At 32.4% G+C, this 15179-nt stretch overlaps 1 protein-coding gene and 1 non-coding gene across 20 annotated transcripts; one reads left to right on the top strand and one right to left on the bottom strand.

The window, feature by feature from the left end:
* The first annotated feature begins 5325 nt into the window (after positions 1-5325).
* LOC108469992 (phosphoglycerate kinase, cytosolic-like) lies at positions 5326-10784 on the top strand. Of its 19 annotated transcripts, none has more exons than XR_008269549.1 (10): positions 5326-5579; positions 5659-5896; positions 6386-6535; positions 7098-7121; positions 8053-8121; positions 8947-9091; positions 9570-9636; positions 9720-9770; positions 9887-9957; positions 10455-10784. XR_008269549.1 is itself a non-coding variant. In XM_017771156.2 (10 exons), the coding sequence occupies exons 4-9, from the start codon at positions 7107-7109 to the stop codon at positions 9730-9732; spliced, it is 309 nt and encodes a 102-aa protein (XP_017626645.1). In that variant the 5' UTR covers positions 5326-5579; positions 5659-5896; positions 6386-6535; positions 7098-7106; the 3' UTR covers positions 9733-9770; positions 10455-10784. The 19 variants fall into 19 exon arrangements, 10 of the variants coding, with proteins under 10 accessions (XP_017626645.1, XP_017626646.1, XP_017626643.1 ...); XR_008269550.1 differs by having other exon boundaries at positions 10437-10784; XR_001869236.2 differs by lacking the exon at positions 9570-9636 and adding an exon at positions 7588-7640 and having other exon boundaries at positions 8006-8121; positions 9047-9091.
* Positions 10785-11377: 593 nt separating this feature from the next.
* Positions 11378-11484, bottom strand: LOC128279807 (small nucleolar RNA R71). Its single transcript, XR_008270002.1, has one exon. It is a non-coding gene; the product is annotated as a small nucleolar RNA R71 (small nucleolar RNA).
* Between the last annotated feature and the right edge of the window lie 3695 nt (positions 11485-15179).

The raw sequence follows: 15179 nt of genomic DNA, 5'->3' as shown, positions 1-15179 counted from the left end.
CCATAGAACACAACTAACCTCATTCTTTTTCTTTATTTGCTTTTCTGCCCACATATCAGTCATTCTCGTCAATCTCACTAACTTTTTCTTAAAGGTCATTGGTTTGGGCTCTTTCACATATATCTTGCTGAATTGTACACTGTCAATGCGAAGTAAGGCAGCATACTCTTCTATGGTCAGAGTCATATCTTCCTGATTGAAAGTGAAACATTGGTAAGCTGGATCCTAGAATCGAATCATGGCTTGAATCAGTTGTCCGTCTACGTTGACGGCGATTAAGTAGGCTATATCATCGTACTTTTTGGTAAAGATGCCTCTAGTTTCTGAATCCCACTGTTTCCAAATCCGAGTCAAATCTTCGAGGTTATTCTAACGAGCATTTGAAGTTACTTGATCGGGAAGATTGGAGATACATCCTTCCGTTAACCTGTCCCTTTTCACTTTCTGAGTTTTCAAAGACCAGTCTCGAATCATAGCATTTTTCTCGGTCACTTGTGTAATTGACTCCTCCATCAGAAACCCGTTTTTGGCAACCAATCTCTAATCAACACCTCCTTAATCAAGATGCCTATGATGCATGATGAAAAAGATAAAAATAAAGACAAACAAACTTGGTTAGTAACCACAACAAATATAATCTGAGAAAAACTATAGAAACTTTAACAAATTAAGCTACGCAGTTCAATTTCTTTGCATAAACAGTGTAAATGTAAAGGAAATGAAAGGCAAGAGGCGTTTCTCCCGTGTACTTATTTTGGTGACTATTAACAGACAGAAGGTCGGCATGACTCTAATTAAGTGGCTCATATGGTTTACTATATGCGATTTTGGTTCTAGAAAGGTACTCGAATTGTTCCTACTATCGTCTACTAAGACTAGTATAAAGCCTCGGTCGTAGCCCATCATAGGCTCACAAGTTCAATTCGAGGGATTACATTCACTTATGCCTATGCGGAGGGACAAGTTAACTCACGAAAGCATAAGTCATATGTAACCCGAAAGTATTCACTAGCCTATGCGGAGGGACAAGTTAACTCACGAAGGCATAGCGTTTACTTCCACTTAAGCGGATGGAGCCCGGGTAGAGAGCTCATGTTATGCAAAAATGCAAGTACTTAGTGTGTGGAGAGAAACTCACAAACCTTTTCGTTTTTATTTAAAACTAAAAGAAGCTAAAACTATAAGGACTTAAAGCTGCCAAGCAAAAGGATAAAACAAGTTAGAAAAAATATTTATAACATGATGCAAATGCCTGATTTTTTGAAAACAAAACTTGAGGATCACGACTAAATATTAATTTGAACAAGGAAATTCAAAAATTTTGACAACACGCGTTTAATTCGACTCGACTCTCAAAAATAGGTCCCCAGCGGAGTCGCCAGCTATAGCGTCGTAAAATTTTTTGCTTTGGGTCACTAATTGAGGCGATTATTTGAAATTTTAAAAATGGAATTTCGGTTTTAAAGAGAAAATGAGTCGCCACCGATCTTTTTTCTAGGTGTGATCGGACACCTAATAAATCTTTTTTTTTAAAAGAAAACTTATTCTTGAACAAAAATGAAGGCCGAATTTGGGTCTACACGAAAATCCAGAGAAAAATAGGGTTCGGGAGTCGATTACGCACGAGGAAGGTATTAGCATCCTCGCGACGCCCAAAATTGGTATCTTTACTAAACATGTGTTGTCTTAATTTTCTAAAATACGAGTTCAGTTTAAATTTTAATTGTGATCCGATCAAAACACGAGAATTTTTAAAATTTCAATTTCTTTTGAGAAGGGCGTTCCGTTTTTAACATGAACCGATGATATTCACCCAAAATAGCGATGAAATCAATAGCTTAATGTTAAATCGGCACGTTGCCTTATTTATTGAAATTAGTTAAAAACAAGAATGAAAATATTTCTAGATAAAGTAAGTAAAAGGAAACTATATTGATGTTGAAAAATATATGAACAAATAGGCCAAATTCGAACAGACAAATAATAATAAAAAGTTAAGAATATACTGAAGCAAATAATATATAAAACATTAACAATGTACATGCGATAATAATAGTATAAATCAAAAATAATGCATATGATACTAAACATGATAATAATAGTAATAATGTAAACATGAAATAGTAATGAACATATATATAAAACATATAATACTAGATTAAAAGTATAAACAATACGTATTGAAAGCATGAATAATAATAATAATAATAATAATAATAATAATAATAAAACCAATGATAATGATATATAAATATATGTATGTATTAAAATATATAAGTAATAATAAGAATAAAAATATATACATAGTATTAAAATATATATATAATATAGCGTTAAAAATACGTGCATAATGTAGTTATTAAAATAATATATATTCATAAGATAATATGTAAAAATGTAATATAGCATTAGAAATATATACATTGCATATATAAAGATATAATATTAAAAGATAGATATACTGAAATATATATAATAAAAACATGTATATATATTATAGGACTAAAATATTTACATAGTATACGCCTATTAGAAATAATAATAATGTTAAAAATAACTATTAATATTACATTAATATACACACACACATATATATATATATTAAAAAATACATAATAATATTAAAATATGTACATACTATATATATACATATAATATAGTTATTAAGAAAATACATACAATATATAATATTAAGAATATACACAATACATATGGTATTAAAAATATAGTATTATAAAAACATAATATATACATATAAGTATTGATTTTAAAAAATAATACTAATAATAGTAATAGTAAAATACTAATAAATAATAGATATAGTAATAATAAGAACGATATAAGCGACAATATGTACAGGGAAAATAAAAATAATAAAAGAAAATTAGTAACGCTATGTATACGTAAACATAATATAATAAGAATATTAAAATAAAGTAATTAGAAAATAATACTATGTACAAAAATATATACATAATATGGCATTAAAAATATATACATATATAACATAGTATTTAAGAATGTATACATAAGATGATATAAAATACATACATGGCATAGTATAAGAAATATATGACTAATGACATTAAAATATATACATAATATATAAAATATATACAATATATACCTATATTATAAATGATAATAAAAAATATTCATACACTACATAAATACGTACATATATATATATAAATAATAATAGTGTTAGAAATATGCCATATAGTATTAGAAATATACATAATATATACATATTAGAAATAATAATAATGTTACAATACAATTGTTAATAATATTACCTAAATATATTCATATATATATTAAAGATATATATATATATATAATAACACATAATATTAATAATAATAATAATAATAATAATAATAATAATAATAATAATAATAATAATAATAATAATAATAATAATAATAATAAAATAATAATAATATAAAAAGGCAAAAATAATATAAAAATCAAATTAAATCTGGAAAAAGGACTAAATTCGAAGCGAAAATAAAGTTTTGGGGCGAATTTGAAATAAAAAGAAAGAGAAAGGGCTTATTTGAACACGTGAGAAATGTAAGGGGACTGAAACAGCAATATTTCCTTCCCCTCAAAACGCAGCGCATCATCAGGGATTAAATTGAAAAGCGCAAAAAATTATGGCGCCAAATTGAAAATAAAAAATGACTTAATTGCAAAAGAGTGAAAAAGCTGAAGGACCGCGCGCATAAATAACCCATTAATCAAAAACAAGAGGATCCTCTAGCGGGTCGGGTCGGACGGACCGGGTATAGGCCAAAACGACGTTGTTTTGGGAGGCTATATAAGGCTAATTTTTTTTTTTAAATTCATTCTTTCATATGTTTCAAAAAAAATAAAAAATCACCCCTCTTTATTTTTTTCTCTGCAGGGGGTTCTGCTCCTGTGAGATCCGGCTAGTCATCACCGAAGCCCTTTGTCGTCGCATGACACCATGCCATCGTCGTCGTTGCAAATTTTACCATCGTATACCAGTGGTAGGAAAAGGTAAAAATTTTATTTTTTTCGCTTTTTTTTTTAAAAAACTTATTAATATACCTTATATATATATACATAGAACACAAATAAAAATGAAATATTTATAAGTATATGTGTAGTTTCAAAGAAAGAAATAAAACAAATCAACAACCTTTTGTGTTTGCTATTTGTTGTCTTCTTTATGTGCTTGAATCTGGTTTTTTGATATTGTGAAGACTGTTTTTGTACTCTAGAAATTTACTGCTTTGTATTGATAAAAACAACCGACCCTTTTACAAAGTTTTAAATCGGCTTTTATAGCCGTTGTACAAAAATCTCTTTCTACTTTCTGTCTTTTCGTTTTAATTGCTTGCAGGTGCTGTAGCGGTGAAGGTGACCCGAGATGGTGGCCGGTGCTGCAGTGGGCAGGTGATGGCAAGGGCAAGTGGCCGAATGGGACAAGGTGGCTAGGGTTTCAGCTTTTCTGAAACCCTAGTTTGTCTAATGGGCTAGGTTAATTTTAAGTTTTGGGCTTTAGGATAGTTGGGCTGATGTTTGGGTTTAAAATGTTGTAAACGGGTTTGGGTTTTGTGGGTTTAGTTGTAATATATTTGGGCTGGGCAAATTTTGGGTTTCTACAGCATACATGGACAATGGTTTAGTGTGCAATTGTATACATGAACTTTAATTTGATCCAGTTCTTGTAAATTATTAACACAATTATTGGTATAACATCATTTTATATTTATATATTGCATACATAAATATTTATATTTATTCAATATAAAATATATTGATGTATTTATTTTTAAAATGTGTATGATTAATCAAAATTAAAGTTTCAACTATACATTTAAACCACAATTAGAATTTCACTTCTACAATTACACATTAAATCGAAATTCATATATAATTGTGAGATATATCTCTATCAAAATTTAGGTGTATACATATAATTAAATGCTATTTATATAAAAATCTAAACAACTAATGCGGTCATACTTAAAAGAATAATGCTTGTATTCTTTGTGTCATTTTATACTTTTTTAATTCATCGATTTCATTTTATTTCATTAAAGTTTCCTTTTGTATTTTATATGATAATTTAAAATTATAAAAATCTTCAAAAAATTAAAATTAAAAATTAAAAATTAAAAACTTAAAATTTAATATTTAATATTTTAGTCCATATTTCAGTTAAAAGTTCAATATTTAAAATTAAAAATTTCAAAAAATGATAATCTCAGCACAAAAATTTTGAAAGAAAAAATAAAAAAAGTATATTAAAAACGCCACAAAAAGTTAAGCTATAGTCGAAAGAATTGAGCTATAATGGCGTTTTTTTTTTTAAAACGCCACAGAAGACCATTATTTTACAAAAAAAAAAAGGGAAATCAAAATCCCGCTCACTCCCAAAAAAATAACTTTTGCTTACCCACTCGTTACTCCCTCTTCTTCTCATCTATGTCACTCGCCCTAAATCCCCCAAATAAAATTTAGCTACTCTTTTTCTCTTGTTACTCTTTTTCTCTCGATCCTTCGTTTCTTTTCACTGTCTAGATATATCCGCCTCTCTCATCTTCGTAAGTACTCTTACTTTGAATACTCCAATTTTCTTATTGATTTTGTAGATTGGTTCTCTAATCCTTTTTTCGGGTGTAGCGTTGTTTATACGTTTGGTTGTTGTTGAAGAAGTGCTACTACCATGGCTACAAAGAAGAGCGTTAGGGACTTGAAGGAAGCTGATTTGAAGGGAAAGAAAGTGTTTGTTAGAGTCGATCTAAACGTTCCATTGGATGATAACTTCAACATAACTGATGACACAAGGATCCGTGCTGCTGTTCCCACCATCAAGTATTTGATGGGTCATGGCTCTAAAGTCATCCTCTCTAGTCATTTGGTACCTTTCTTTTATTCCTTTTCTTTAGATTTGATTTCTTTAATAAAAATTTTCCTTTGATCCCATACTGGGTTTTTGGGTTTTTGTTTGCCTTTTGATTTATCTGCATATTTTGATCTGGTGTTCAATGAGATCTTTATGGGTATTTGTGGTTTTGAGATTTATTTTTGATTGACTAAGCTAGATCTGTCTGAATCGGATGGAGGCAGCATCATCTCTGTTTTTTGTTTATATCTTTTATGTTCGATCTCATTTTCTTTTTAATTCTAAAATCACCGCACCGAGATAGTATTTATTGATTTTTGATATATCTAACAAGCATGTTTTGTGGCTGATATTTTCATAGTTGTTGTTTGTTTTTAGCTCGTAAATTGGTACACCTTTGTTTTCTCTTGATTCTGATTTTGAGCTTGGTTTATTATTTTCACAATTTTGCACAATTTTGAACTTGAAAAATGGTACCAATAATGGAAAACTGGGTTTTGGCAGGTAATTTGTTATGGGATACTTTTGGTTTTGATGGCTGTTGGGAACTTTATAAACACAATACAGACACTCGTGACAAAATCAATGTTTAAAGCAAAGATGAAAAGATCAAAGAGCAAGCCGGAGTTGGATTAAAATGTCCTTGATTGTTAGGTAAATCTTACATAAACATGTTTGTTAAGTATACTTCGTATGAAAATTAGTTGAATGGAAGCAAGCAACGCCTAGATATTCTTTCACCATTTTGAACTCTTTAAGAAAATGGCAAGTCCAAGACTAGGCTTCTTTTTTTTTTTCTTTGAAATGTATTCTTGTAAGGTATTTTTATTTATATAAATTTTGATTTGTTAACGAGTCTAAGATATTTAATTCGTATTATTGTTCGCATTGCTTTATTGTGTAGTGTTATATTCTCAAGTACATTTAGTTGTAATCTTACTGAAAGTTAGTCCCCTAATTTTCTGATATTCAAATTTATGACCATCTCCAGGCCACTGTGGACAGTCCACAGCTCGGCCACAACACTAATATTCAAATTTATTTTTGACTAGTACAATACCATTATAACAGCCATGAACTGGAATTACATGTGATATTAGTAACTTGTACCAGCCAAGGCTTCGGCTTTACTTAAAACAGGAATTATATGTGATCTTCGGCAATTTTGCCCAACAGAATTAAGCTAATTTTATGGTTCTATCTTTAATTAATGCAGGACTGAGCCATGCTTCCTTTACAGGTCAGTTTCCTGTTTCTTTGTCATGGATGGATGTATTTATTGGAATATGGGACTAAGTAACTTAATACAAAGAAATTTTACATTTTTTTTCTATGCCTTTTAGATCACCTCTAATTTTATTATACAAAGAATTAGTAACTTAATGCAAAGAATTTATGGAAGTTTTAGTCGGTGTTGGTTTTGCTCGTATCAGGGATCTGTTTAAGAGAGCCAAGGTGATAATGCTATAAGTTTCTTATATTTGATTGCTAAGGTAGCATGTAGCTGTTAATTGTTGGGCATATGATAATAATTAGGGAATAGATAAAATGTTGCAGATGGTTGGGCCACCTATAAATTAGCTTGCTGTATTTTCTATGTTATTGTTTTTTATGTTATAAGTACAGATTCCTTTTATTTTATTTACAGATACTTGGTTATGCTATGTACTTTGTGTAATTTGTTGAGAAATTCTTATCTTTTGCAGGTAAATAAACCATTAGTTATATTCATTGATGAAATTGATACTTTAGCAACTAGGTATGATAATCTTGTTGCTACTCCTTTCCCTTCTTTTTTTAATGCAAGAATTTGTTGAAACCACACCATTTGTTGACATATGAAGGCGAATGCTTTAACAAATATAGTTTGCAACTAAGCATTAATATTTTGCATCTGATTTAAATCAAGTGATTGGAAATGGAAATATAGTTGCCTTGGTTATCTTTTATGGTATTTTATAAGACACTGAGAATGGGCTACATTCGGTACCTTTTACAGGCCAATTATCATTGCAATTATGAGTAGGAAGATAACTATAGATGAATTTAGTGGAGAGGAGAAAAGCATAGCTGTCTTTAAGATCATACGTAAATGATTTTCTCTCTTTCTTTCTATCTGATCAGACATCAGGGGATTTTCAAGGAAACAACAGACCACTTGTATAATGCAGCCACTCAGGAGCGAGAAACTACTTTGAATCAGCTACTAATAGAGCTTGATGGGTTTGATACTGACAAAGGTATTATATTTTCGGCTGCTACAAATCGTAGAGATTTGTTAGATCCTTCGTTTTGATCGCGAGGTTAATTTCCATCACTTGAATAGCAGATCTAATTAGTTAATATATCTCATCAATACAAAAATATATTCGAATCACTTTATCACCCATCACTTGATCTAATTAGTTAATAGCAGATCTAATTAGTTAATTTCCATCACTTGAATAGCAAATTTTATTATATTACATTTTTTTAGTATTAAATTTTTCATAAAATTATAATAATTTAATAAAATCATTTTTACCCATCGATTATCATAATGTATTTAGTTAAACAATCAGTAAATATTAAAATGATAACAAGTGGGGAGTCTGACATATTATATTTTTATTGTAAAATATGCATATGTACAATTAATAAACACTTTTCTATTTAATTAAAAAAATAAAATAATGGCCAAATAAAATACTATAAAGTAATACTCATGACTCTTAAAATATGTGAAAATAGAAGAAATTATCTTAGAAAAGGCTACAGTCATCGCACAAATAATTTATTGATTCAATATATTGAATATGATTGATAATTTTGAATTAAAAAATCTAATAGATTATACAAATTTTTAAACACTCAAAATAATAATTACTAATTTGAAACTTTTGCTGTAGAGAAAATGAACATATTAAACCTGGCAATCTATTTAATCACAACTTTAAACTTTTAATCCATTAATATAAAAACTGTACTAATTATAGTTAAAATACCAGTAAGGCATTTGTCATGTAATTTCATTATTTGGTTTTGAGGGCTAAAAGATATTCTGGATTCCTATTTTACCTTTTCAGCCTTTGTGCTAAATTTGTACCACCAGCCTTAATGGTCTCTCCCTTTCTTTATCATTTCTATTCTTGCTACTTAATTATCAAAAAATGGGTGCACCAACAGACTCAGCCCTCGATATCGATGAACAGATCTCGCAGTTGATGCAATGTAAGCCACTTTCGGAGCCGCATGTACTTTTTTTTTCACGATCTGTTTGTTTCTCAAGAAAGTATGGAAATTTTGAGCAATTAATTTAATTTTATAATTATTTTAATAGATTAGGCTATATTTGGCAGCAAAATGAATACCAAAACGATTTTGAATTGAATTTTTTTTAAGATATTATTCCAATAGCATTAGTTTCTATCACCGTGTGAATTTTTAGTTATAATTAATGAAAAAAATCAGCTTTTTTCTCTCTTCCATTTAAAACATTTATATATTCTTTTGATTTATTTGATGTAGTTGATTTCGAAAGAACTTGGTGTATTTGCACGAGAACTTTTGTGTGTTCGTTGCAAGACTTTTCTACGTTTTACTTGTATTGTTTTGTTCTCAAGTTGATCAATAGAAGTCCTCGTTTTTTTTCCCTGTTTCATTTGGGTTATAATTGGTTGTAACTTTGTTTTCGTGTTGTCTTGTTTAGGTCAGAGCATTATGCAACAAGGCATAAAATATACATCTCAAAGACTAGATATATTTGCATGTGTTAGGTAGAGAAAAAGGTGTTTCCACTTTGGTGTTAAGATTTTATGCAGTGTAGTTGCTTACTGTCTTACACGTGTTGTCCTTTTAGGCAAAATGGTTGAACAAGAAATTGAGCAAATTATGGCCTTTTGTTGCAGAGGTAAGATACTTGTTCTTATATATATTTTTGCTATAAGATTCATAGTAGTTGCTGGTTATTTATTTCAAAAAGGCTGAGAGAGGCTTTTGTGTAACTGAGGTTTTCCACCTTAACAGATGAAATTTAGACAGGTTGTTCAACTCTTTTGGTGCTTTCTGAAGTGAAAATAATTGAAATTGTTCTCTATGTAAGTTATAATTTAGTATTTTTTCATAGTAGATAAACCAGTATTAGACTATTGTGTTGGTTGTCCGCAATATTAAGCATCCTGAGCATCAATATATTTAGATATTTTAAGGTTTAAAGTTGAACTCAGGGAAGAAATAAAGATAAAAACAACTAACATAGTGGATCAGGGAAATGCTTTGCCATGAGCTACTTTCTGTTTGACTTGTTTACATATCTAAATAATAGATTGTTTGAGGATAGGCCATGGATTTGGTGATATTTTTTATTTAAACTATGTAGGTTTTAGATGCAACACCTGTACATGCAAAGGCACATGATTAATAACATGATCAATGACTTTTGTCGAAACAAATTCTAATTCTTGCATTATGGTGGCATTATTAAAAATTTATCTTTCCATATCATAATTCAAATAGATCAGATAATGTGCTTTGATATATGTGGCTTTGAGGGTCGTATAAGTGATTTCTTTATTAGCCTGACTTTGGCTTACAGGTGCATACTTTGGCTTTCTGTTCCGGTGTTTTGGATTCTCTGGCGGTTGAATTGAAAGCATCAAAGGGATTCTCTAAGTTATATGCAGGCATTGCAATACTTTGGCTTCATCTAAGCTTGAACCAGCCCTCTGTTGTATATTGTTTCTTCTTCTTTTTTGATCTTTTTCCTTTGATTAATGAGAGGTAATGATGATTTGGCATTCTTTTCTCACTAGGATGAATTTTGTTTTAGAAATTGTAATACTTTGTGTGTGTGTGTGTGTGTGTGTGTGTGTTTATGTATTAAATTACATATTGAATCAATGTTTATGTATTAAATTTAAATTCATTAATTTGTATATTTAGTTTTGAAGTTTAAATTTTAATGGAAAATTTAATTTAATTAATATTTTTATTTATCCTTAAAAGTATATAGTTTAAAGTTCAAATTTCAAAATTAAACATAATATAATATTTAACATAGAAATAAATATTATTTAATTAAAATAAAATAATTTTTAAAAAGTCATGATTTTTAGTGGCGTTTGTGGGAAAAGCGCCGCTAAAGGTCATGACTTTTAGCAGCATAAACGCCATAAAAAGTTAGCTGCATTTTTTGCGGCGTTTGTAAAAGCGGCGTTTGTAAAAGCACCGCAAATAGTTTTAGCGGCGCTTATAAGTGCCACTATAGGCCCAAAAAAACGCCGCTCAAAACCTTTTTTGCTGTAGTGATGAGGATCCAAATACTCATTTGGCCAACTTTCTGGAATATTGCGACACTTTCAAGATCAATGGCGTTTCTAACAACGCTATTCGCTTAAGACTATTTCCCTTCTCGTTAAAAAGTAATGGTTGAAGTCCCTACCGCAAGGTTCAATCACTACTTGGGAATAGATGACCGATAAGTTTCTACTAAAGTACTTTCCACCGGCTAAGACAGCCAAATTGAGGAACGATATCTCTTCCTTTGTGTAGATGGATTTAGAAACTTTATACGATGCTTGAGAGAGGTATAATGACTTATTAAGAAGGTGCTCTCACCATGGGTTACCTTTATGGCTACAGGTTCAAACTTTTCACAATAGTTTGAACCCCTCAACTAGGCAAATGGTCGATGCAGCTGCCGGTGGAACCATAAATAACAAAACATCTGAGGAGACTTATGAGTTTATTGAAGAGATGCCATTGAATAATTATCAGTGGCAAGTCATGAGGACAAAGTCGACAAAAGCCGCTGGTGTTTTCAACCTCGACACAGTCACCATGTTATCAAACCAGGTAGAGCTCTTAAATAAAAAGATTGATGGTTTATTTGTCTCTACACAGGTACATCTGGTGATGCAGTGTGACACAAGTGGAGGAGGAATGAATAATCTAGAATGCCTAGCCTACGACCTTAGCAATATGAATGAACAAGTCAACTATATGGGTAACAATTCTAGACTTCAGAATAACCCTTATAGTAATACTTACAATGTAGGTTGGAGGAACCATCCCAATTTCTCTTAGGGTGGTCAAGGCAATCAAAAACCACAACCCCCTCTAGGATTTCAACTAACTTACTAGCAGGAAAAGAAGATGAACCTTGAGGAGATGCTAATGAAATTCATCTCGGTGTCAGAAACACGTTTCCAAAACACTAAAATAGCGTTTAAAAATCAGCAACCGTTGATTCAAGGGCTCGAAAATCAAATAGGCCAGCTTGCTAAGCTGATCTTAGAAAGTCCGCAAGGTAGCTTGCCTAGCAACACCGAGTCTAACCCAAGAGAGGAACTCCATGCGATTATTGTTCGAGATGAGGAAGGGTCAGTTGATTCCAAACTAGAACCAAGGCAGGAATGCGTGGTAAGTAAAGACAAGGTGGATAAAAGCTAGAATAAACAAAAACAGGTGAGCAGAGAATATACACCTCGCGTGCCATACCCTAATGCGATAAAGAAAGACTGCACAGATGAACAATTCTGTAAATTTCTTAAACTTTTGAAAAAGTTGCATATTAACTTACCATTCATTGAAGCTCTTTCGCAGATGCCCAACTCAGTAAAATTTTTAAAAGAGCTTCTAACAAAAAAATAAAAGTTAGATGATTCATCGCATGTGGAATTAAATGCAGTTTGCTCAGCGATTCTACAAAACAAACTACCTAACAAGTTGAAAGATCCAGGGAGTTTTACTATTCCCTGTTTAATTGGTAGTTTAAATATTGATAATGTTTTAGCTGATTTAGGGCAAGTATAAATGTCATACCCTATAAAATGTTCAAACGGCTAGGTCTTGGGAAACCTAAACAAACTAGGATGAGTATTCCACTGACAGACAAAACTATTAGATCGAGGGGTATTGTTGAGGACGTACTCGTTAAGATTGATAAATTTATATTCCCAGTCGACTTTGTTGTTCTAGACATTGATGAGGACAGTGACTTACCTTTAATTCTAGGTCGGCCCTTTTTAGCAACTGCCAGAACTATCATTGATGTTGGTACAGATGATCTAATACTTCGTGTAGGTGACGAAACAATCACTCTTCAGGCCCGTGATTCTGTTAAGACATCAAGTGATGAAGGTAATTTTTTAAATCCTAACAATAAGACTAATCACGTGGTTCAACCCTCTTTGCAGGAAACATTTTCGAGAAGCATAAATGAGCCACGTTCTAGTTCATGCACTAACAATGGAACCATCCATGAAAGAAGAATGCTACAGATAGATGAACTAGATGAATGGCGAACTTATGGCAGGGAGAGGCAGAAGCAACACCATGTCGAATTTAAGAATGAGTCGAATCACTTTAAGGTCGGGGATCAGGTATTGTTGGATAAAACGGACCCATGAGTTGTCACTTCAAAGTCTAATGCAGACAGAGCAACTCCCTTCACGGTACTAAATATTTTTCCATATGATACAGTCGAGGTAACACACACTGCATTCAGAACTTTCGAGATAAACAGTACTCAACTCAAACCTTATTTTGATAGAATTGATAGCAGGGATGAGGTGTCTCAACTCCTCAAACCACCGTGACCATGTGAAATTGAGGTAAGTCTAGCTTAGACTTTAAATAAGCGCTTCTCGGGAGGCAACCCAAGCACTAACACCACTAACTAATTTATTTTTATCTATTTTTTTTGTTTAAATGCAGGTTTTTGACCCACACGGCCTGGGCGTCCCAGGCCGTGTGATCTAACAGGGGTTAAACAGTGAGTTACACGGCCTAGCGACATGGTCGTATGACCCACACTTCCTGGACAAACGGGTGTGTCCTTGGTCATGTGGAAACAGGGCTTAAATCACCAAAATTTGACAGACATGGGCTAAAAGAGGCCATACGGGCGTGCGACATGGCCGTGTTACCTACACGGCCTGGACACACGAGCATGTCCTAGGCCGTGTGAAAATTGGAGCTAAATTTTCAAATTTTAAACAAGTTAGAGATTTACACGGGCGAGGCACACGGCCGTGCGTGTTACCTACACGGCCTGAACACACGAGCATGTCCTAGGGCGTGTGAAAACTGGAGCTAAATTTTCAAATTTTAAACAAGTTAGAGATCTACACGGGCGAGGCACACGGCCATGTGTTTGGACATAAGGGCGTGTGGTAGACCACACGGGCGTGGGAGAAGCGAGCAATGCAGAACACGGCAGTGCAATACGGCCATGTAAATCACACGGCCTGGACACACGGGCGTGTCTAAAGCCGTGTGACGAGTGGGCTGTTACTTTTCTCGATGAACATGGGCTGGAACTCGAACCACACGAGAGTGTGACACGGCCGTGTGGCCCAACACAGACATTACACGACCGTGTCACCCATAAAATCTCCAACCCTAATATTTTGTTTCTCAAACCCTACCAAGCCCTAGCTGTCACAGCCTTTAAAATTCCCTATTCCAGCCACCGTAACTCGCCCCCCATATCACTGAAAAACATTTTCTTCCCTTTTCCCCTCCTTTCTTCTTTTTTTTCCTCCTCTTTCCCTTCTCCTCCCCACAACGCAACCCCTCTCTCAACTGAACCACTTCCTCCTCTCTCTCATTCATCCTCAAAACCCACAAACCGCCACACCCACAACTATCCCACCACCATCACCGACCCCTGCGCCTTTCGTACCTCCGATCACCAGCTGTCGATTCTCCTCTCTCTTCCCTTTACTTTTATTTATTAATTTATTTCCTTATTTCTATTATTACTCTTAGTATATAATAATTATTCTCTTATTATTATTGTTTTCTTATTTCATTATTATGAGTTTCTTTATTTACTAATTGTGATTGTTTAATTTTTTGAATTTTCATTCTTCATATCTGGCCATGTGTTAACTTTCTTTCATATTCTATCCATTTCAGCAATTTTGTTCTTATTTGATGATATTTTCTTCTATCTTTTAGTTAGTTAGATAGCTACTATTCTCATGATTATTTTTGTTATTTTGAATTATATTATTTCTATTAGAGTCTTGCTGCTAGGTTTTAGTTGACTTTTCTTGTTAATATGTTTCTTTCTAGTCTTCTTGCTCATTACTAGTACTCCCTAGGTTTCAGCATATTGTTTCTTAGTTTGCTTATTGTCCTCATTCAATTATTATCATTATTATTTTCTATTTATCCTGTTGGTTTATTTATTTATTTTTGTTCACTCTTTGGCAAGTACATTATGATGAACACTCGAGGTAAATCCAAAGTCGCCGTCCCCACTTCGAAAAAGCGGAAGGGTCTTGGCGCGACTTCTTCGAGCGCCTCTGTC

Source organism: Gossypium arboreum, chromosome 8, assembly GCF_025698485.1.
Source record: "Gossypium arboreum isolate Shixiya-1 chromosome 8, ASM2569848v2, whole genome shotgun sequence".
In the NCBI taxonomy this organism is placed as follows: Eukaryota; Viridiplantae; Streptophyta; class Magnoliopsida; order Malvales; family Malvaceae; genus Gossypium; species Gossypium arboreum.
Note: the sequence above shows the minus strand (reverse complement) of the source record. Positions and strands in the feature narration are given on the sequence as shown.

What these genes read in the sequence shown, in the direction of transcription:
- LOC108469992 (XM_017771154.2), top strand. An exon ending in TGGGTTTGATACTGACAAAG is followed by an intron (nt 8,122 to 9,046) that starts GTATTATATTTT and finishes GTGCACCAACAG; the next exon opens with ACTCAGCCCTCGATATCGAT. An exon ending in GATCTCGCAGTTGATGCAAT is followed by an intron (nt 9,092 to 9,719) that starts GTAAGCCACTTT and finishes TTGTCCTTTTAG; the next exon opens with GCAAAATGGTTGAACAAGAA.